At 41.4% G+C, this 23,111-nt stretch overlaps 1 protein-coding gene across 2 annotated transcripts in view; it reads left to right on the top strand.

Moving 5' to 3' along the window:
* LOC112465079 (UDP-glucuronosyltransferase 2B15-like) overlaps nt 1-22,772 on the top strand; it is a 36,408-nt gene extending 13,636 nt beyond the window's left edge. Inside the window, exons 2-5 of one of the 2 annotated variants that reach the window (XM_025032452.1) lie at nt 11,555-11,982; nt 17,162-17,384; nt 21,816-22,035; nt 22,305-22,772. In XM_025032452.1, the coding sequence (XP_024888220.1) occupies nt 11,555-11,982; nt 17,162-17,384; nt 21,816-22,035; nt 22,305-22,599 (1,166 nt within the window). In that variant the 3' untranslated portion in view covers nt 22,600-22,772. The remainder of the gene's footprint in view (nt 1-11,554; nt 11,983-17,161; nt 17,385-21,815; nt 22,036-22,304) is intronic. The other variant, XM_025032451.1, reaches the window with a different exon arrangement.
* Nucleotides 22,773-23,111: the final 339 nt, after the last annotated feature.

The following is a 23,111-nucleotide window of genomic DNA, read 5'->3' as shown; positions in this document are numbered from 1 at the left end:
TGCACGCGCACGTCGCCGACTTGCTACCAAGCGGCATTTTTCTATCTCTTTTTCCTTCATCATTCTCTACTTCTTTATTACACTTTACACATCTATTCTCTAATTCTCTTATTACCATTATTACCTCTATTTCTATTTCTCGAGAAAAATGGCAAAAACATCTATCTCCTTGTAACAGTATTTATCGAACGAACATTCTTATTAACTGAGAATTCTCTCGTTTTGCTCGTCAGCAACGAGGAATATTATTTACTCACCCTCTAATCTTTTAGATGCTTCTATCTCTTTCTATGCCCTTCGCCGGCGTTTCACACACTTCGTATATACACTTTCGTGCTATGTTCCTCACGCAGAGGAATCGTGCCCTGGGCCCATAACCTATTGGAAATATAATCAGGGACGACTTCAAATGTGATGAGATGAGCAGGGAACACAACAATCTTGGTCTTTGTACACTCTAAACACTGTCTTTATTATATATAAGTATATCACACTCTGTAACTTAAACCGTAACTAACACGTCTGAACACGACGGTGATCGAGGCTCTTGTGAGCACCACTGATGCCCGCACGCACGCGTGGCGCGCCGAGTCGCGCCGCCAACCGGGGGCTGCCCTCTAGAAGGGCGGGAACTTATTGCTCGTTCAAAGTCTTCTCCCAACACTGTCTTTAATATTTATTTTCATAATTAAAGTTATTTTTTATTTTGATAAATGTAAATACAAATATCTTATTGTATTAATATTTAATATTAATAATTTAATTAGTTGCTTAATTTAACTTCTTGTTTAATAAATGAGCGGATGTAGTACTAAAAATGTACCTATTATATATGTTTGGCGTACCGCCATGTAAATAGCTGTATAACACATTAGTAATAAGTCGATTATATATTTTAATTTTTAAAATTGTCAAATTACAAACAGGAATTTTGTTGTGACTTTTACAGTTATAAAGTAACTATTTAATGGCAATAAAAGCCTTAAAAAATTAATATTGTAACGCAATTATTATAATGCTCAAATCATAACATTAGCCATGTCTGCCAATACAATATAATTTTTTATTCATATTGCATTCTATATAATGGCAATGTTATTATATATTTGACAGGCAAATTAAAATAACTTCGAATCGATATCTGTTCCGTAATTTCTGTCGCGATCGCGGTCAATATCGTATAGTGACGCCATCCGTCAGACGCCCTTAGAACGAGGGGATTTCGCGCCGCTCCCCGCGACAACCCGAACCGCGAAGTTTTCCCGACGAGTATCAATCCGTCATGCCGTGATCGCATGATCACGAAAACGCGGCTGATTGGTCGATGCCCGTCGCGGGCCTGAAAGCTCCCGAAACGCGAGAGCTCCGGGATCAGTAGTCTCAAGTACTCCGGAACACGAGGTAGTACACCGCCGTGTATCCGTTCTAGTTTCCGTTTCACGCGGTCTTATTATTCCGTCGTGCATACGGCTCGCGTGCTCGTTACAAGCACCGCTGATTGTCTCGCGCAGTTCGTGCGTCCTCAGCAATCCACCCTCGCTACCGCGAGCGGTGAAACATCGCGTATAAGTCGCGCCGCGCCTCGCCATTATACGACTCGAGTTTCTCGATTCGTCACCTGTGAACGTTTCGCGTCTTGTGTCACAAACAAGTGCGACAGCAATTGAACGCCGTAGGAGCGTTCGGCAAGTGCATATCAAAGTGCGCTTTCGTTGCCAAAGCTGCCGTGATCGGCCGCATACGGTCACATTCCGCGACTGCCGCGTCGAGCGGTCACCGAATCACGTGCGCGTACCGTGACGCGCTCACATAAAGGCGCGCTCACCGAACTGTATATAGATTGTGCATTAAATAAAGACTTTTGTGCCTCGTTAAAACAAGTGTCCGTTTTCGTATCGCACCTCGGATCCTTGTCGGGGTCGACCCGGCATATTACGCCAATTGGCGATCCGGAGTTACGCCCGGAGTACAATTCGCCAACATAATTTCTGGTCCTTCGAGCCGGATTCGGCGTGCTACTGTGCCATTCGCAGAGGAAACGGACATAAAAATGGAGGAGCTCATGTCCCAACAAAAGATGACGATCCATGCGATCGACTGAGCTCTCGACAACTTCAAGAAGATCGGCAAGTCGAACCCCACATATGGAGTGGTTCGCAATCGATTGCAGCAACTCAAGGACAACTTTACTCGCTTTGAGCGACTACACAGTCAAATCATGGCCGCAGCATCCAACGAGTTCATCATGACAGACCGGTACTTCACCGAGGATCGATTCGACAAGTGCGAGGCGACCTTCCTGGCCGCATCCGACTACATGGCCGAGTGGATGAGCAAGCTGGAGCCGCCGACGACAGCACAGGCTTCATCACCCGTAAGCCCGTATCATTTCAACGCATCGCCGCGTTCCGCGTTTCATCTCCCGCGGATAAATCTGCCTAAGTTCTCCGGGGAGTTTAGCGAGTGGGAAGCGTTTCGCGATCAGTTTAAGGCGCTGATAATAGACAATCGCGACTTGCTCGACGTAAATCGCCTGCAGTATTTGCATTCGTGCATTAAAGGTGAAGCCAGCAGTGCCATCCGCAATCTGGCATTAACTGACGCGAATTTCAAAATTGCTTGGAGCATATTGTTATCGCGATACGATAATCGCCGTCGGTTAGTGCATGAACATGTGCATGCTCTCCATACGCTTCCTCAAGCAATTTCCGAGTCCGCAGTGGCTCTCACCGCGTTACGCGACAATGCGAACGTCGCGATACAATCGTTAAAAAATCTTGGTCGGTTGGTTGACACATGGGACGACATTTTGGTTTATCTGCTCACGCAAAAACTTGATAAAGGCACACGTAAAGCCTGGGAATTGAACCTCGGCGATACTTCAGAGTATTCCACATATGATCAACTTAATAAATTTCTTGTAACAGCACATACGTGCGCTTGAGAACCTTCTCCCGGTTTCGTCTCCTGTCAAGGGAAATAAACAAAATTCCTCAGTTCAAGCTCACGCAGCGAATACAAATAAATGTCCCATGTGTCAAAAGACGCATTTCTTGTCCGCGTGTCCGGACTTTCACAATAAAAGCGTCGCACAGCGACGGGATCTCGCTAAGAAATATCGGTGTTGTTATAATTGCTTGAGCACGCGGCACATTCGTGATGCGTGTTCAAGCAAAAACACCTGCCGTCAATGTCAGCAGAAGCACCATATATTGCTTCATGCTGCCGATGCAAACAATAATAATTCGACAGTTGAGAGCTCACCTTCATCTACGGAAACGACAACAGACTCAACTAACGAAGTCTCGTTGCATTTGTTATTTCACACTAGCTTCTCGAAATCGAATATTCTTTTGACTACCGCCTGGATTAAGGTGAGCGGGCTCAACGGTCGACATAATATAGTTCGCGCGTTATTGGATCAGGGTTCCGTTACGACTCTGATCACCGAACGTTTAACTCAGCGATTGCGTTTCCCGCGTACGCGCGTCTCCGTCTCTATCACTGGGATCGGCGAGACGGCTGCCACTGCACGCAGCGCAGCTATAGTTCACGTATCAGCGCGTGACGGTACGGGCCCGTCGCCCTCCGTCTCCGCTCTTGTTCTTAAGTCGCTCACGACTTATATTCCGCAGCGAGTTCCGGATGTAACAAATTTGTCGTACATTAGCAAACTTTCTCTCGCAGATAGCGATCCGACTAGCGCGGCGCCGATTGACGTAATTATCGGCGCTGATTTATACGGCGCAATCCTACTGCCGGAAGTACGTAATCGCGCACCTCACGAGCCCGTTGCTCAGAATTCGATATTTGGATGGTTCTTCTCAGGACCTATGCCTATGCCGTCGCAGTCACGGCCGGCTCGCATTCAAACGCACCACTACACGGTGCTTTCGGAAATTTCAGATCAGCTAAAACAGTTCTGGGAGATCGAAGAACTCCCTCAACAAACGCATCTCTCACCAGAGGAGATCCGATGCGAAGAACACTTCGTTTCGACTCATTCGCGTGCCCCCAACGGGCAGTATATCGTGCGGCTGCCGTTCAAATCGGGGCCCCCTATCGACATTAGCGAATCAAAATCGTCAGCAATCGCGTCTGTATTCACGTCTCGAGTCGCGGTTAAAAACGAATCCCGACCTTACGAAGGAGTACCACGACTTCTTGGCGGAATATGAGCGTCTTGGCCACATGACCAAGGCGCCCCTCGACGACCCTCCGAATCGTCAAGTTATTTATATACCGCATCATGCCGTTGTCCGCGAGCATAGCGCGACAACTCGCTTGCGCGTTGTCTTCAACGCCTCGCAACCAACCTCTAATAGTCGCTCTCTAAACGACCATCTAATGATAGGCCGGAAACTACAACCCAAATTATTTTTCATTATCTTGCGATGGCGTCAATTTCGATTCGTCTTTACCGCCGACATCGCCAAGATGTATCGCCAGATTCTTGTCCACCAAGAGGATGTTCAGTACCAAAGAATCTTATGGCGACCCGACCCACACGGTCCCTTGATAGCATACCTATTACTCACCGTCACTTACGGTACGGCAAACGCGCCAAACGCGGCGCTTCGAGTAATCGAACAAGTCGCCGACGACGAAGGCGCGGATTTCCCTCTCGCGGTTCCGATATTGCGGCTTCACACGTACGTCGATGACGCTGTGTTCGGCGCCGATGACATACCTCTCGCGCTTCAGACGCGCGATCAAGTAATCTCTCTTTTGCAACGAGCTGGATTTCACCTCCGTAAATGGGTGAGCAACAATCCAGTCTTGCTCGAAGGCATAGATCCGCAGGATCACGATTTCGCGTCCGCTAAAACGCTCGAGTCAGACGAACGCCTCAAGATACTCGGCATCAAATGGCATCCGACCACGGACGTTCAATTTGACGTCACGCTCGCAGAATCGATTCCTGACACAAAGCGATCTATTCTTTTGACCATCGCTCGAATCTTTGATTCTCTCGGCTGGATCGCTCCGGTGGTCGTCACCGCAAAAATCTTGATGCAGCAGCTCCGGCTGCTTCGTTACAAATGGGACGAAGTGATCCCTGAAGACCTTCTCCGTAAATGGAGAGACTATTATTCTCTCTTACTACTGTTGCGACAAATCACCATTCCGCGTTGGACCGGTTACGGTTCCGATACTCTCACCGCGGAAGTTCACGGGTTTGCCGATGCTTCCGCCTCCGCATACGGAGCTGTTGTTTATCTGAAAGTTACGCATCATGACGGAACGGTCGAAATTACGCTCCTTCTCTCGAAGTCACGAGTAGCTCCGCTTAAGTCCACGAACATTTCTCGTCTCGAGTTACTCGCCGCGGTTCTGCTTGCACGTTCTATCGTCGCCGTGCAATCTGCATTCACGATCGCTATTTAATCTTATCATTGTTGGACCGATTCTAAAGTCACAAAAGCTTGGTTTGCACAGCCACCCTCGCGTTGGAAAATGTTTGTCGCGAATCGGGTACATGAGGTTCAAACGCTCTTGCCAAATGTCGAATGGCATCACGTGCCATCACAGCAAAATCCTGCCGACCTCGTCTCGCGCGGCGTCAAGCCCGAAGCTTTGATCGCCCAATCGCTATGGTGGACAGGGCCCGCCTGGCTCAAATGTCGTCCGATCAGTGGCCTTCTGCGCCTTCATCAAGTTCTGTCGAGTCGCTTCCGGAAGAGCGAACTCACGCGCCCGTGCATATCGTGCAATCATGTGATCCCTGGGATCTCGATAAAAAATTCTCCTCATGGAACAAACTGGTGCGCGTCACCGCCTATATAATGCGATTCACTCGACGCGCTCGCGCTACGAATCGCTCGAATTCCGTCACCACGAAGTCAATTCCCGCGTCGACATCGCTACTCCCGGAAGAAATTGACGCCGCGCGCGAATTCTGGCTCAAACAAATTCAAAAAATGCTATTCCCCGCGGAATACGCGCGATTAAGTTCAACTCAGCGAATTTCGAACAACAGTAAACTGATCTCATTAAACCCGTTCCTAGACAAAAGCGGGCTCATTCGAGTCAAAGGCCGACTCCGACATTCGACATTTCCGGACGACAAAGAACACCCGGTTGTGCTCGCAGCACATCCGTTGGTCGCCGCGTTGATACGCGACACTCATCTCCGCGCCCTTCACGCTGGGCCGCAATTAACGCTGCACCTACTACGCGATCACTACTGGATCCTGCGCGCGCGTCAAACGATCCGCGCGGTTCTGCATAAATGTGTGAAATGCGCTCGGGAAAGCGCCCAGAATGCACACGAGTTAATGGGCGACCTTCCTTCATGTCGCGTCACGTCGGCGCCTCGCGCGTTTCTACACTGCGGGGTGGATTATGCCGGTCCAATACTGGTTAGATCTACGACCGGTCGAGGCCACAAATCACGGAAGGCGTATATCGCGGTGTTCGTCTGCATGACGGTGAAGGCGACGCATCTTGAATTAGTTAGCGATTGTACGACTCCCGCGTTCATCGCTGCATTCGATCGATTTTGTGCACGGCGCGGCGTTCCCAGTGATATGTACTCGGACAACGCAACTACGTTTCACGGCGCTCAGCGCGAAATCTCCGTCGCGTGGAGTGAGGCCACTCGCGACCCGAATTTTCGAAATCAAATCGCAACCCAAGGCGTTCGGTGGAACTTCATTCCTCCGTCCGCGCCGCACTTCGGCGGACTTTGGGAAGCGTGCGTCCGCAGCGTCAAGTTTCACATGAAACGCGTCATCGGGGCGCACACGCTAACATTCGAGGAGCTCAACACGCGCCTATGTAAAATCGAAGCGTGTCTAAATTCGCGACCAATCGCTCCCGTTTCAGACAATCTTGACGACTACAGTACAATGACATCGAGTCATTTCTTAATAGGCTCAGCGCTAACGAGCGTACCCGCACCCTCGTTACTAGACAAAAGGGAAACGCGTCTCACTCGATGGCAATTGATTAACCGATGCGTGATAGCTTCTGGAAGCTCTGGTCAAACGATTATCTTCATACTTTACAGCAACGCCTCAAGTGGCGTCAAGTACAGAATTTAGCTCGAGTCGGACGCTTAGTATTATTGCGAAACCCTCTCGCTCCTCCGAGCAGATGGGAGTTAGGACGGATCGTGGAGTGTCACCCCGGCGAAGACGGGCTCACGCGAGTCGTCTCAGTCAAAACGGCGCGATCCACGTATAAACGTGCCGTGGTCAAGTTGTCATTTCTGCCGGTCGACTTAAACACCCCGGAGTGACACTCTTCGATGCCTAAGCGATAAGAGAAACTGTACATATTTGTAATTATCCAGATGTATTATCCTTTTCTGTATAAATTGTTCATTTGATTTAAGTTACAGCCCTCGCTGTGCTCAGCAATGCGGGCTGCTTGAATTCGCCGTTCGTCACGGCGGGCGGCCCCGGATATTGCGAATCGTTATTCGCGGCGGGCGGTTATGTTCCGTAATTTCTGTCGCGATCGCGGTCAATACCGTACGGTGACGCCATCCGTCAGACGCCCTTAGAACGAGGGGATTTCGCGCCGCTCCCCGCGACAACCCGAACCGCGAAGTTTTCCCGACGAGTATCGATCCGTCATGCCGTGATTGCATGATCACGAAAACACGGCTGATTGGTCGATGCCCGTCGCGGGCCCGAAAGCTCCCGAAACGCGAGAGTTCCGGGATCAGTAGTCTCAAGTACTCAGGAACACGAGGTAGTACACCGCCGTGTATCTGTTCTAGTTTCCGTTTCACGCGGTCTCATTATTCCGTCGTGCATACGGCTCGCGTGCTCGTTACAAGCACCGCTGATTGTCTCGCGCAGTTCGTGCGTCCTCAGCAATCCACCCTCGCTACAGCGAGCGGTGAAACATCGCGTATAAGTCGCGCGCGCCGCGCCTCGCCATTATACGACTCGTGCTTCTCGATTCGTCACCTGTGAACGTTTCGCGTCTTGTGTCACAAACCATTACGACAGCAATTGAACGCCGTAGGAGCGTTCAGCAAGTGCATATCAAAATGCGCTTTCGTTGCCAAAGCCGCCGTGATCGGCCGCATACGGTCACATTTCGCGACTGTCGCGTCGAGCGGTCACCGAATCACGTGCGCGCACCGTGACGCGCTCACATAAGGGCGCGCTCACCGAACTGTATATAGATTGTGCATTAAATAAAGACTTTTGTGCCTCGTTAAAACAAGTGTCCGTTTTCGTATCGCACCTCGGATCCCTGTCGGGGTCGACCCGGCATATTACGCTAATTGACGATCCGGAGTTACGCCCGGAGTACAATTCGCCAACAATACATAATTTGCTTGTTTACAGTCTGGCGCGATGAATGTATGTTACAAATAATCCCTTCTTTTAAAAAATGTCATAAAGCACAAACATCGAAATAAGCTTCAAATTTCGAGCATTATTTCGATATGATGTAATACCGATGATTTTGACATCAATTAGACATCGATTCGATGGGTCATTTCTTGCTGGGTAATCACAGCTTGTAGTCGATGCATCGATTGCACTAGGTTTCGCGGTATAGTTGGTGAAATCATTCCCATTTTTTTGAAGAGCGATTTTTAAATCTTTCTTGGTAAGATCCCTGTTACGTTCATACATCCCCAAACAAGCACGGAACCACCACTTTATTTGACTGTAGGTATGAGATTTTTTGGATTGAGTTCTGTATTTTTTTTTTGCTACTTCATACATCTCCCATCAGAGACAAAAATATTAAATTCACTTTTGTTTGAGAAAATTACTGTATTCCAACATTCTTTAGTTTTATTAATCCTCTATTGTTCTTGTTCAGCAAACGAACATCAGTGCTCACGTGTTAGCCTCGCGCCGCGCTTGTATGTTTGTCACTGTATTAATATGATATTCTCTCTCTCTCCAGACTCAGATCAAGGACCACTACACTGATTGCGAGAAAAAAAATTTTTAAACTAAGTAAATACATTTACTTAAAATTATTATTTTTTATTAAAGTAAATATTTATTTATATTTAAATAAAAATATTTAATTTTAAATAAATATATGTGTGTCTTATATTAGGTTATAAATAAGCTGTTAGAACCCACTTAATTAATATTTACTTTGGATTAAAATAATTTTTTTCTCAGTGTATTTCCAACATCTGTTAAACTCTAACTGACTACTTTTCAGAATAGTCAATAAAATTGGCTATTTTGAAAAGTTAACTCGATTAGAGGAACAAACGTTGGAAATAGTGACTTCCAAATACAGTCTTGTATAAGAACAAGAGGATGAAATATTGACCGATCTAAAACACTAAAACTTACATTTGGCAACAGCACGAATCGCGTCAATTCTACTTATTTGCTCTTGATATGAACGCTGCGTATAGATATGTATATCACACGTTAGCAAAAGTGCTGTATTAAAATAAATTTTGTTTCTTTATATTAACAACAATTATTTTTATCGTAATACATTAATTATTATAGAATAAAAAAAAAAGTAATTGATTGGGGTATTTGAACTCGAGTCCACAAGTTATGAGGCCATATTGACTACGCCACAAATACTCGTATGTCAAACATTCTAATAAATTCAACTAAAGTCGCCACAAAATTAATTATTAAAATATTTCGGAAATAGTTGACCGTTGGCAGCCAAAAAGGGTATCATTATATTCGGGGAAACTTTCTCTGTAATTCTACCAAGTTTTATTGAAATCGGTGGAGTTTGGTTCTGAGTCTTCCTTTGTAAGATGTTTCGCGAATTCTAATCGTTTACTGCGATTAGTTGCATTTACCCAGAACTTTTTCCTTGCAACACGGCCATGATATCTATAATCTCGCAGCACACATTTCGAACCGTATTAAGGGGATCCTGGACAAGGAACAATTACCGACAAAAACAGTCAGGGCTCGTTCTTTGAAACGGCTTTATAGATTGCAAAATCCTTTTACAGGTCTCGGGTCCGCGGCGCGCCGCCGATGCCGCCCGTCCGTCGCGGACGGTAGTCGCTCGTAGCCGGTTGTCGGTTCGCTCAAGCCACGCGCACTGCGGGTCTGCGGGTGGCAGGGCAGGCAGAACGTTTGTTGTCCCCGGTCCCCGGCGGTCGTCGAGACTCGTGCGCGCGCGAGGGAAGAGCACGAGTATAGGTACTAATGAAGAGTGGGAATGTAAAAAATTAGTGATAATTGAAAAAAAATGTAAAAATGCTGTCACATAACCATATTTTCTAATATAAACAGATATATAGGTTATATGTACGAAATGAAATGTTCCCACTCTTCAGAATACGTGCACAAACAATAACGTACCGTTGAAATTGAGATTGAAAGCCTGGAAAAAAAATTTGAGCTTCGAAAAAATCGTGTATATTTTTCACAAAAATATACACGCAGGCTAGTAAGCAGAGCAGCAAAAGAGATGGCGCAGCGATCGAACAAGGATAGATGTCATTTCGTTAGACAAAGACAGATATAGGAAAAACAAAATTAGAAATGTTGACATTATCGACACCGAGAAAGTTCGGCCGTCACTCCAGCAACCCTTTAATAGAATTGATATTAGAAACGTGTCCATCGCGATTTTCAAGTGCGGCTGTAATCTTTGTTAGCACTTGTTTTTGAGTGTATTTTAATTTGACGGATTATAAAACGTTTGTCGGTTTTGCTTAAGATTTGTGGCTTTAAGATTACGACTCCTCGGTTTATTTTTCACTGTTTTTTTTTTCACAAAAATAATCAATTATCGATTGAATTGTCGATCGGGGTTTGTCGACGAGCTGAGCAATTTCTCGAAGAGATTTATATTGATTATGTACTTTAATAATAATTTTTCGTTCTTTTTCGCTTGTTTCCCTGCCTTCGCGACCCATTTTGCTTAAATAATGCAGTAATACTGACATTATTTGTTCTTTAAAAGTCATAATTGGGAAGCATAACCTACTGTCTAATGTAAACAAAATAGCTGCCCCGAGAATAACCATATTCACGATCTTACAAGCTCAATTTCTCAACTGTACGAATACTTGGTATGCATCCAAATAGTACAATTTTTTATTTATTATCAGGACAAAATATTTTAATTATTACATTCTTTAGTTGAAATACTTAAAAAAAATCTATTTTGTTCGTTATTAATAAATTGTAACTCATATACTGAGAAACCCATTTCGTTGAATCAACTAAATCCTTGTTTGGATATGAGCATACAAATTGTTTAGTTAATATAACAAAAATTTGGTTCACATAACAAAAAAATTAGTTATGTTAAAAAATTTTTGTTATGTTAACCAAATTTTTTGTTATATTAACTAAAGAATTTGTTTGCTCATATCCAAACAAAGATTTAGTTGATTCAACGAAATAGGTTTTTAGTGTATATATTTTTTTTTCAAAAATAAAATTAAAAAAAAAATTTTCTCTATACGAATACTTTTTGCACTCACTGGACACTCACTGAACTACACATTAGAAAATGGAATCAATTAAGTGTTTTAATTTTGCAAAATAGTACTTAAATTATTTTATTTTATTTATTTATTATGATGTAATAACTATTTAGTTTTAGCTTTTTCCATTGTATGTAGGTATTATTTTTCAGGCTGCTAAAGGTAAGCCACCCATAGTAGGCTATGTTCTATATAGTCTTGCACCTTGGCTGAAGGATTACGTCGGTGGTCCAAGTTATCCGACTGTTCGAACCAACCCCGCATCCATTGCGAAACCTGAAGGTTTGTGGCTGAGGACATGGAATGCTCTATATTTTATTATGGATGATCTCATAAGATATTACTATTACTTCCCTATTATTCAACGACTTACTGAGGAATATGTAGGCCATGCAATAAAGCCATTACATGAAATAGAAAAAGACAGAATTAACATAGTACTAATTAATAGTCATCCTGCGTTCGAGCCTGCGATCCCATTGCCGCCGAACACTCTGGAGATCGCAGGTCTAAATGCCCAAGCCGTGCAACCAATTGCCGGCGAGATAGTTGTGACGTATTCTGAGGTAAGAGAAATTATACTTTTTGAGAAACTTAATACTTGAGAAACACAATTTAACAAAAAATAGAATTAGAATATTATAGGAAAAAAGCTGTGTATACTGAAATTTTATAATTTTAACGAAACTCTGTCGTGTGTTTAACGGTCAAATTATTATCTAGATTTTATCTGTATTCGAAGATTCTCGAATTAGGATTTATCATTCCTTCTTGTGTGGCACAGATATTTCCGTGCCATTCAGGATATTGTAATAAATACTAATTGTTTTAATTAGCAAAACTGTGACTAAATTATTAGATCAAGCAAAATCTGTAATTTTGCTTTTATTAAATCAATATAATAATAATATTGTATAAAAATTTCATGTATAATAATCGTGATAAGCTCAAATAATTAGAAATCAAACATATATAACGATAGGGCACAGAGCCGCAACAAGATGTTCGCATTAAATTATTTTTAATTTTAATAGATATTTTCCAATCATAATAACTGCGCGCTGACTAATTGTTAGACTTGCAACACAGTTGTAATTGGAGTAAAATCCCCTCCCTCCCTCTAATTAAATCAATTCGATTTAATTTTGATGCTAAGCATTTAAATAACTGTAAAGAAATTATTGCAAAAAAATTTATTATTGTTATACGCGGGCTTAAGTATGCGGTTCTACAATAATAATATTAGGTTATTGTTATAAATATTACCACATGCCTCAGTGGTCGAATTGGTACGACGTCTTCACGGAATGAAGGAGGTTCTACAGGTTCGAACCCTGGCTGAGATAATATTTTTCGCAATAATTTTTTGTAGTTATTTAGATGCATATAGCATAAAAAATTAAATCGAATTGATTTAATTAGGGGGGGGGGGGAGAGGAGATTTTACTTCAATTACAACTGTGTTGCAAGTCTGACAATTAGTTAGCGCGCAGTTATTATGGTTGAAAAATGTCTATTAAAATTAAAATTTTATGTATATTTCCAAATTGATTAAAGTTTTTGCATACGTTTATTTCTCATACAATTTGCATATATATATATATATATGTACCTATACATATAACTATAAACTCAAACAACATGCATGTGTGAAAAACGTAATAAAGACGGTTTTTAGACGTGGGTGCTAGTGTAGGAATTAATGTATAAAAAATATATTTTAAATATGCTATATTTTTACCATCTTTATAATTGAATAAGTAACGATCACGTATGTGATATAATATAATTTTTATTTATTAAATTATTATTAATTAATTTCTATAAGAATCAGTAAATTTGAAACTGAGGATAAATATTATTGTTTTGCATATTGTTAAATTTAGAAACGTAAAGATATTTTTTACAAAAATATTATATTTATAACAATGACTTTTACAAATATTATATTTATCACAATGACTTTTATAAGAAAATTAACTGTCGAGTATGAATCTTATTTGAATAAATGTATAATACAATTTTTTGCTTACTATTGTTACGTACGGAAATTTTATATTTTCGACGACGCACGTTAAAAGTTTTGAACGCTTAGACGACGCACGCTAGGCTCGGAATTCCGAGGAAACGGCCGGGTTAGTGTAAATGTTTAGATTATCTTATCGGAGTCCGTTGAAGGGCTGGGGGCCAGATGGGCCCAAAACTACGCTTCTAGAATGTTCTAGAAGCTTCTAGAATACCTCCCCCCCTTAAGACGCGTAGGAAAAAGGCGGGAATCTCGCGCGGGAGATTCCGGTCTTTTTCGGGTATAAATAGGGCGGAAAAACGCCGCGGAAAGCAGATAAGTTTTAACTTCGGTCTTGACTAGACGTAATTCTCAGACTCTCTCCTAACCTTATTCGATTTCCTACGTTCCGCTATACGCTAAGTTCGAGCATTCGCGCTCAATTCTGGGACTTAGTCCCTACACTCTCATACCTTATAAGACCGCGCTTCACGCACAAGTTGTATTGAGATTTATAGAATAAAGGTAAGATAAGTTTAAAAGGGAACAAGTGTAAAAATCTGGAATCTCATTTCGTAATTTTAATCAATAAATCGATCACTTCTAAGATTCGACTCGCAGTTGTCGCTGACAAAGCGTGGCGATCTGTGCTGGGGCGCTGACGAAGAGTGTGGCGATCCAGTACTTTCGCTGCCGAAAGCGTGGCGATTACGGGGTTGATTCTTGGGGGTCGTAATAATCACTGTCACTTCTGGGATTCCGACTCGCAGTTTCCGCTGACAAAGCGTGGCGATCTGTGCTGGGGCGCTGACGAAGAGTGTGGCGATCCAGTACTTTCGCTGCCGAAAGCGTGGCGATTACGGGGTTGATTCTTGGGGGTCGTAATAATCACTGTCACTTCTGGGATTCCGACTCGCAGTTTCCGCTGACAAAGCGTGGCGATCTGTGCTGGGGCGCTGACGAAGAGTGTGGCGATCCAGTACTTTCGCTGCCGAAAGCGTGGCGATTACGGGGTTGATTCTTGGGGGTCGTAATAATCACTGTCACTTCTGGGATTCCGACTCGCAGTTTCCGCTGACAAAGCGTGGCGATCTGTGCTGGGGCGCTGACGAAGAGTGTGGCGATCCAGTACTTTCGCTGCCGAAAGCGTGGCGATTACGGGGTTGATTCTTGGGGGTCGTAATAATCACTGTCACTTCTGGGATTCCGACTCGCAGTTTCCGCTGACAAAGCGTGGCGATCTGTGCTGGGGCGCTGACGAAGAGTGTGGCGATCCAGTACTTTCGCTGCCGAAAGCGTGGCGATTACGGGGTTGATTCTTGGGGGTCGTAATAATCACTGTCACTTCTGGGATTCCGACTCGCAGTTTCCGCTGACAAAGCGTGGCGATCTGTGCTGGGGCGCTGACGAAGAGTGTGGCGATCCAGTACTTTCGCTGCCGAAAGCGTGGCGATTACGGGGTTGATTCTTGGGGGTCGTAATAATCACTGTCACTTCTGGGATTCCGACTCGCAGTTTCCGCTGACAAAGCGTGGCGATCTGTGCTGGGGCGCTGACGAAGAGTGTGGCGATCCAGTACTTTCGCTGCCGAAAGCGTGGCGATTACGGGGTTGATTCTTGGGGGTCGTAATAATCACTGTCACTTCTGGGATTCCGACTCGCAGTTTCCGCTGACAAAGCGTGGCGATCTGTGCTGGGGCGCTGACGAAGAGTGTGGCGATCCAGTACTTTCGCTGCCGAAAGCGTGGCGATTACGGGGTTGATTCTTGGGGGTCGTAATAATCACTGTCACTTCTGGGATTCCGACTCGCAGTTTCCGCTGACAAAGCGTGGCGATCTGTGCTGGGGCGCTGACGAAGAGTGTGGCGATCCAGTACTTTCGCTGCCGAAAGCGTGGCGATTACGGGGTTGATTCTTGGGGGTCGTAATAATCACTGTCACTTCTGGGATTCCGACTCGCAGTTTCCGCTGACAAAGCGTGGCGATCTGTGCTGGGGCGCTGACGAAGAGTGTGGCGATCCAGTACTTTCGCTGCCGAAAGCGTGGCGATTACGGGGTTGATTCTTGGGGGTCGTAATAATCACTGTCACTTCTGGGATTCCGACTCGCAGTTTCCGCTGACAAAGCGTGGCGATCTGTGCTGGGGCGCTGACGAAGAGTGTGGCGATCCAGTACTTTCGCTGCCGAAAGCGTGGCGATTACGGGGTTGATTCTTGGGGGTCGTAATAATCACTGTCACTTCTGGGATTCCGACTCGCAGTTTCCGCTGACAAAGCGTGGCGATCTGTGCTGGGGCGCTGACGAAGAGTGTGGCGATCCAGTACTTTCGCTGCCGAAAGCGTGGCGATTACGGGGTTGATTCTTGGGGGTCGTAATAATCACTGTCACTTCTGGGATTCCGACTCGCAGTTTCCGCTGACAAAGCGTGGCGATCTGTGCTGGGGCGCTGACGAAGAGTGTGGCGATCCAGTACTTTCGCTGCCGAAAGCGTGGCGATTACGGGGTTGATTCTTGGGGGTCGTAATAATCACTGTCACTTCTGGGATTCCGACTCGCAGTTTCCGCTGACAAAGCGTGGCGATCTGTGCTGGGGCGCTGACGAAGAGTGTGGCGATCCAGTACTTTCGCTGCCGAAAGCGTGGCGATTACGGGGTTGATTCTTGGGGGTCGTAATAATCACTGTCACTTCTGGGATTCCGACTCGCAGTTTCCGCTGACAAAGCGTGGCGATCTGTGCTGGGGCGCTGACGAAGAGTGTGGCGATCCAGTACTTTCGCTGCCGAAAGCGTGGCGATTACGGGGTTGATTCTTGGGGGTCGTAATAATCACTGTCACTTCTGGGATTCCGACTCGCAGTTTCCGCTGACAAAGCGTGGCGATCTGTGCTGGGGCGCTGACGAAGAGTGTGGCGATCCAGTACTTTCGCTGCCGAAAGCGTGGCGATTACGGGGTTGATTCTTGGGGGTCGTAATAATCACTGTCACTTCTGGGATTCCGACTCGCAGTTTCCGCTGACAAAGCGTGGCGATCTGTGCTGGGGCGCTGACGAAGAGTGTGGCGATCCAGTACTTTCGCTGCCGAAAGCGTGGCGATAACGGAGTTGGTTCTCAGAAAAAGATAATAATTTCGACAAATTCCCGAAAGTGAATTTGACCTCTACGCTGACGATCTGAGCGCTGACGAAGAGTGTGGCGAGCAGAGGGTGTGGCGGATTGGTTTTGAGCGCTGCCGAAGAGTGTGGCGAGCTTAAAATTCATTTTCGCGAACGCGGCTGAATGACGAAGAAAGGAGGTAGGCGCGTTCGTATTAAACGAATCAGATTCCAGATCAAGCAAGCAGTCATTTCTAATCAAGATCCTCTCCCCTTCCTCCAACAATTGCAACAGCTAGAAAACGCACCCTCCTTTAAACCTATTCCTGTCGATTTCGACGTTGATTATCCTAATTATAACCAAATAAATAAAGCTGATCCTCGTTACCATACGTATAAACTTAGATATCTTTTCGGTCCCGAATAATAAATATAATAATAATATCCTCCACACGACTTGTCCAAATCCCTGGTAAATTGCTTAAATGCATTGACCTTAAAACGGACGAACTATAACAGTCAGAACGTGACACTATTACATACAATCTGCTTGTAAACATATTGGTTATATGGTATACGATTATGTTTTGGGATTAAGATACGTATTTTTGTACAACATCAAAATGTTTAGTTTACCATTATTTTACAGGATGTGCGCGTATTTCTCGACGAAGCAAAGAATGGAGCTATTGTAATATCGTTAGGAACAAATGTGAAATGGAAAGATGTCGGCCTAGACAAGATTAAAATCGTTATACTGGCTTTGTCGAAACTGAAGCAACGAGTGCTGTGGAAGCTAGATATTGATGTGCCATTTGAGATACCGAATAATGTAATGGTTGTGAAATGGATGCCGCAAAGCGAAGTTTTATGTACGTTTCTCAATTTCTAGGAGAATACGCACGGAAAAAACTAGCTAAGTTTAGTCGTGAAATATGGTTTGCAACAAGAGCTATAATTTAGCAATAATAGCAAAACCTTTTGTTTTTGCTGCAAAAATATAGCTCTTGCTGCAAAAAATGTTAGTTATCCATATTTTACGACTAGATTTAGCAATAATAGTTACTCTTTTTTTCCGTGCAAGAAACATAAGATACATATTTTTTATTTTCTCGTAATATTTGTTTAATTAGCCATTGCATTTCGTACATTCTCTTATCAACGTGAAAAATTCTTATAATTAAGTTTAATATTTCTCTATTAACCATTAGAATATCTATAATTTTGAGTTTTAGATATTATTGTAATACCATTCTCAAAATAGCGTTGAGCAAAATGAAATGTATAATTATTGTGAGTATTACTTACTTTTACGTAATACATATTCAAATTGTTACATCAACCATCCGTGTTTTGGTAAAATATCGGTAAACATGAAAACATCGCATATATGTACAAATATTTTGTGGATAGATACATATAAATATATATATATATATGTATATAATTACAGCACAACTACATATTAAAAATAACTACAATATAAGAAAATTAATTTTTGTTGTATTAAATTAATCTGAGTATCTCGCAGTAATGTTTGGACGATTTTGTAGTTTTCTCACGCCTAAAACAATTTTAGCTTTTAATTATTACAATTACCTATATATTGTAATTTCTTTATAATAAGAGAGTGATTTTTATTATAATAAAAAACTTGCCTTTTTTAAAAAAATTAAACACAGACGACAAAATTGTTGATTGAAAATGTCATAAAGTCACATTAGTTTTATAAAGACATGTACAGCTAATGAAATTTTCTATCAATTTGTATCAATGTGAGATTTCCATGGTAATAGTTGAAATTTACCATTTATTGTAACATGTTTGTTATATTTATTATAATATATTATAATGTATTTTGCTTTCTCATAGAGAAAGCTTTGTTTTCGTGAAAAAATTTTTTTTTCAGATATTTTTGGCAAAATGTTTAGAATGTTCTGAAACGCCGAAAAATCACTTTTGTACAAAATGTCCGTGTGTATGTATGAATGTGTGTGTGTGTGTGTGTGTGTGTGTGTGTGTGTGTGTGTGTGTGTAACGCTTTTGTTGTCCGTTCATGGTCTAACTTCCGTAATTTTTGAGATATCAGGATGCATTTTTTTTAATTGATAGAGTATCATGTAAGAAAGATTGGGATTGAATTTGGCGATGATCGATAAAGCGGTTCTTTTTTAATAAAAGAGTGACCGCAAAAATAGCCCCTTTTTTCACCCTTGAATTTAGACTTCTACTTGATACTAAATGATAGTCTATAATAAGGCATGAATCCTCAGAAAGTTTTTGATTGAGCCGGCTTTTTATTTTCAAGATATGGAAGGTCAAAGTTGATGATTTCACCAACTTGCGTATTCGCTGTCATGCGTACCGCCATCCTGGGACTGTGTTCGAAGAGCACACTATCAGCGCTATTATGTCAATCTATCCTCGTTTAATATCTAATGAACGATGCAGATGGAGCGACTAGCACTGATAGTGCGCTCTCCGAACACAGCCTAGATCGTTGAATATCGGACGCGTCTTATTTAAATAAGAACCTATACTTACACTTACATAAAAGTTTCTGAAAATAAAACGGTTTTAAATGATTATGAAGTGATATGCAGAAAAATGAAATGATCCTGTAAAAAAAATGTTACGACAAAATGGGTTCCGAATAAGTGCACAAATTAATGTAACCGTATATCTTTTTCACATTTATACTAACATATATTTGCGTATACTTGTAAATAATCACATAACAGCGAACGAATACGTTTTTTGAACCTATTATTATGTAAGTTTCCATTTCAACGTTTTAAAACAGCGAATACGCAAGTTGGTGAAATCACCAACTTTGACCCTCCATATCTTGAAAATAAAAAGCCGGCTCATTCTAAAACTTTTTGAGGATTCATGCCTTATTATAGACTATCATTTAGTACCAAGTAGAAGTCTAAATTCAAGGGTAAAAAAGGGGCTATTTTTGGCCTGTTTTTGCGGTCACTCTTTAGAATTTTTGCAGAAATGTTTGTGGTTGCTCTAACTTCCGCAAATTTAGAGATATCAATCCATTTCTAATTTTATTATATTTTTCAGTTTTTTCTACCCCTATTTCATATATAACTCTTTAAGATTTGGTTGATTAGGCCCAGCTTTTTACGCGATCAAAAGTCCATATTTTTTTGGGAAATGTCTGTAATAGCTCTAACTTCCGCAAATTTTAAGATATCGGGCTGTTTCTAATTTTATTATATTCTTTAGTCTTTTCTACCCCTATTTCATATATAATTAAGAATATAACCACTTTAAAATTATTATACTCTAAGTTAGTTTGCCCTAAGTTAGAGTACTGTTCCATAGTTCGGTCTCCGTATTTCAAATGCCATCAGATATTGATTGAACGTGTGCAGCACAAATTTCTGCGTATGGCTGCTTATCGGCTAGGTAATCCTATGTCAATTATTTGCCATGACTACTGCGGTATATTAGATAAATTAAATCTGCTATTTTTAGAAAACAAGACACTATCCTTTGACCTTACATTTATTTTTAAGCTTCCCAACCACTTTACTGATTGTCCCAGATTTGTTGGAACGTATCTATTTTAACATCCCGACTAGAGAATTAAGACAGTACTCCATCTTCCACATCGGGTATCACAGCACTTTGTATAATAGCGCAAATTCTTGTGTAAATAAGCTGATAACATCTGCAAGTAATTTCTCCAATAAGGTTGACTCTTTTGGTGGCTCTGCATCAACTTTTAACCGAAAACTTTATCGTCTACTCTCGTAACTTAAATGCTTTTTATAGTATGTTGTGTAATTTTATTGTTTTTGTTTCTTTTTCTTTTTCTTTTGTACGCTAAAGGGTTTATTACCCGTTATTAAAGTTTATTATTATTATTATTATTATTCTTTAAAATTTGGTTGATTAGATCCAGCTTTATACGCGATCAAGTCCATATGCGAAAGTCCATATATGGACCATGTAGCTTGAGCTCCCAAAGTCAATATATCGATTTGACATTGCGTTAATTGTAAAACTCCACTTGTGCTACTAAGCTGACCCTTTTTCAATTCATAAAAAGGTTAAATTTAAAATGAAAAAAGTGCATGCAGAAAATTTTTCTCGTAAATACAAGTATACACGAACAAAGTAAATATTATACTAATCTTGCACGGCTAGGATATAGTCATAATATGCAAAAGATTTCAAGAAAGTATAGGAAAATTTAGAGAGCAAAAAATAAAACTATACACAGAAGTAAATATTTCCATCAAGTATGGGACTTTCGAGAGCGCGTTTTACTACGTTAATTTAAAGACGAATGATTCAATTATATCTTGTCCGATTGTGTCTTATCCCGAATATCGCTGATGAACAAAAAACGAGACGTCTGTTGCAGTCATGTCAAAAAACATAAGTTGAATAAGTTGCCGTTATAGGCTGTGGCGATCAGCTGTCCGCCACGTGCGAACTTAAGAACGCTGTAGGGACCCTGCCGAGCTGCCCTAGATATAAAGGTCGATGTTGAATCTTAATCACGCGAGAATATACCGGCGATGCGCCGCGTAGCGGGCGCGAGCCGAATCCTCTCGCCGCGCGAGCCCACGTTGCTGCTCGCGCCGCGCACCTTCCGTCGTCCACGATCGCGGTTACTATCGCATTTCTATGAAGAACATAGACTATTGCCAGATACGCAACGAATATTTCTATACAGTTCACAATAAGTACCATTCTAGATTATATTTTTCCTATACTGTCTTAAAAAACAACGCTCAATCCAAGACATGTGAAGTTGGCAATTCAAGCTACAACGTCGAATATACACATACTAGTATGGGACTTTTTTTACTGTTCTCATATTTCCTTGTTAGTATGGCAAATTTATTTACCTTTAGGTTACAAGATGTATCTGATCAAACTATTACTTTTCTATTGTCATATATTAATTTCCGGTTGAATACGCGTATATCTTACCGGTACCTAGCAAATCTAGTAAATTTTATTATAAGTATTCTACATTATTCGAGAAAAATTTTCTGCGTGTGTGTAAATTAGAAACTTGCACTTTGCTTCCTCATCATTACAGATCGCTACCATTCCTCCTATTTTATTTCGCTCATAAAGCTTCCTTTATGAAGAAGCCAAACTAATAAATACTAATAAATATGCAACAAATGAAATACAAGCTTCCTCATAAAAGGAGCTTTTGTGAACGAAATAAAATAGGAGGAATGGTAGCGATCTGTAATAATGAGGAAGTAAAGTGCAAGTTTCTAATTTGCACACTTTATTATAATATGCCTTCATGTGTTTAGCTCATAAAAATGTAAGAGCAATCTGGACGCATGGTGGCCTCCTCAGTACGCAGGAAGCCATTTGGAAAGGTATACCAGTGATCGTAATGCCTTTCTTCATGGATCAAAGACCCAATGCAAGAATATTAGTAGCTAAAGGCGTTGGCATACACTTGGATATTAAAACTTTGTCCGCGCAGTCCATATTGCACGCAGTTGAAGAAGTACTTTACAACGAAAGGTATCATATTTCGATCATGTTTTAATTATTACTATTTAAACAGTTTAGCAATATACTTACATTTCAAATAATGTTTGAACTCTAATGTTTAGTTAGTATAATCAATTTATTAATTCCTTTAGAAACAATTGCTTATAAAATAATAAATTATAAAATTTTGTTTTTCTGTTTATGTCTTGTCCTATTTGTCTTTTTAATGAAGATGCGGTCTTTAATTAAAATACAATTTTTGTATTACATCATTAATAATAAAACATTTGTTTGTACAGTTATACAAGAAACATGAAGCAATTATCCAGTGAATTCCGGGATCGGCCAATACCGCCATTAGATTTAGCTGTTTGGAGCATTGAATACACCGTCCGTCATCCAAATGGAACTTTAGTAACGCCGCTGAGATCTCAAAGCTGGGTAGAACAAAATCTGATAGATGTCTACGCATTTTTGTTCTTTAATTTTTTTATAATATTGTTAAGTATATTCTTTGTAATAAAGCTATTTATTAATTTCTGTTATAATTATATGTACACTGCATCTAATTTACGCAAGAGTAAACAAGCGTAAGTTGTATTAAAAATTATTAACAGGCTTTGCGTGCAGTTGCTGCATATAATGTTAATGTAAAGAAGTGAAATTACCGTAAATATAAAAAATGTTGTACTAATTGATATTGTAATTAATAATAAAATATGTTACATTAAATTGTAAAATAAATCAAGATGTAGTAAGTACACCACGATCGTGGTGAATAAAAACATTTAATAAAATCTTTTTGTTGTATAAAAGCTCCTTTTTGGCAATAAATAAAATATATAAGTAACCTTAAAAAAGAAAACGTACAAAAAAGGCTTCTCTACATGTAAGTAGGCGCTTGCCTACTTATAAAAAGTCTATTAGAAAATGACACTAAGTATAAATAAAGCTTAGAAAAAAACTGTTATATATATTTTTTAGAAAAATTTAATTTAAAAAATATATATTTATAATGTAAAAAAAGTTGGCGCTACTACACCTAAAAATATTCAAAAACAATTAAAATGTGTGTGATGTGTGGACATAATAATACGATTTAATAT

Source organism: Temnothorax curvispinosus, unplaced genomic scaffold, assembly GCF_003070985.1.
Source record: "Temnothorax curvispinosus isolate PA1 unplaced genomic scaffold, ASM307098v1 QBEX01014900.1, whole genome shotgun sequence".
Lineage (NCBI taxonomy): Eukaryota > Metazoa > Arthropoda > Insecta > Hymenoptera > Formicidae > Temnothorax > Temnothorax curvispinosus.
This window is presented reverse-complemented; position numbering and strand designations above follow the sequence as displayed.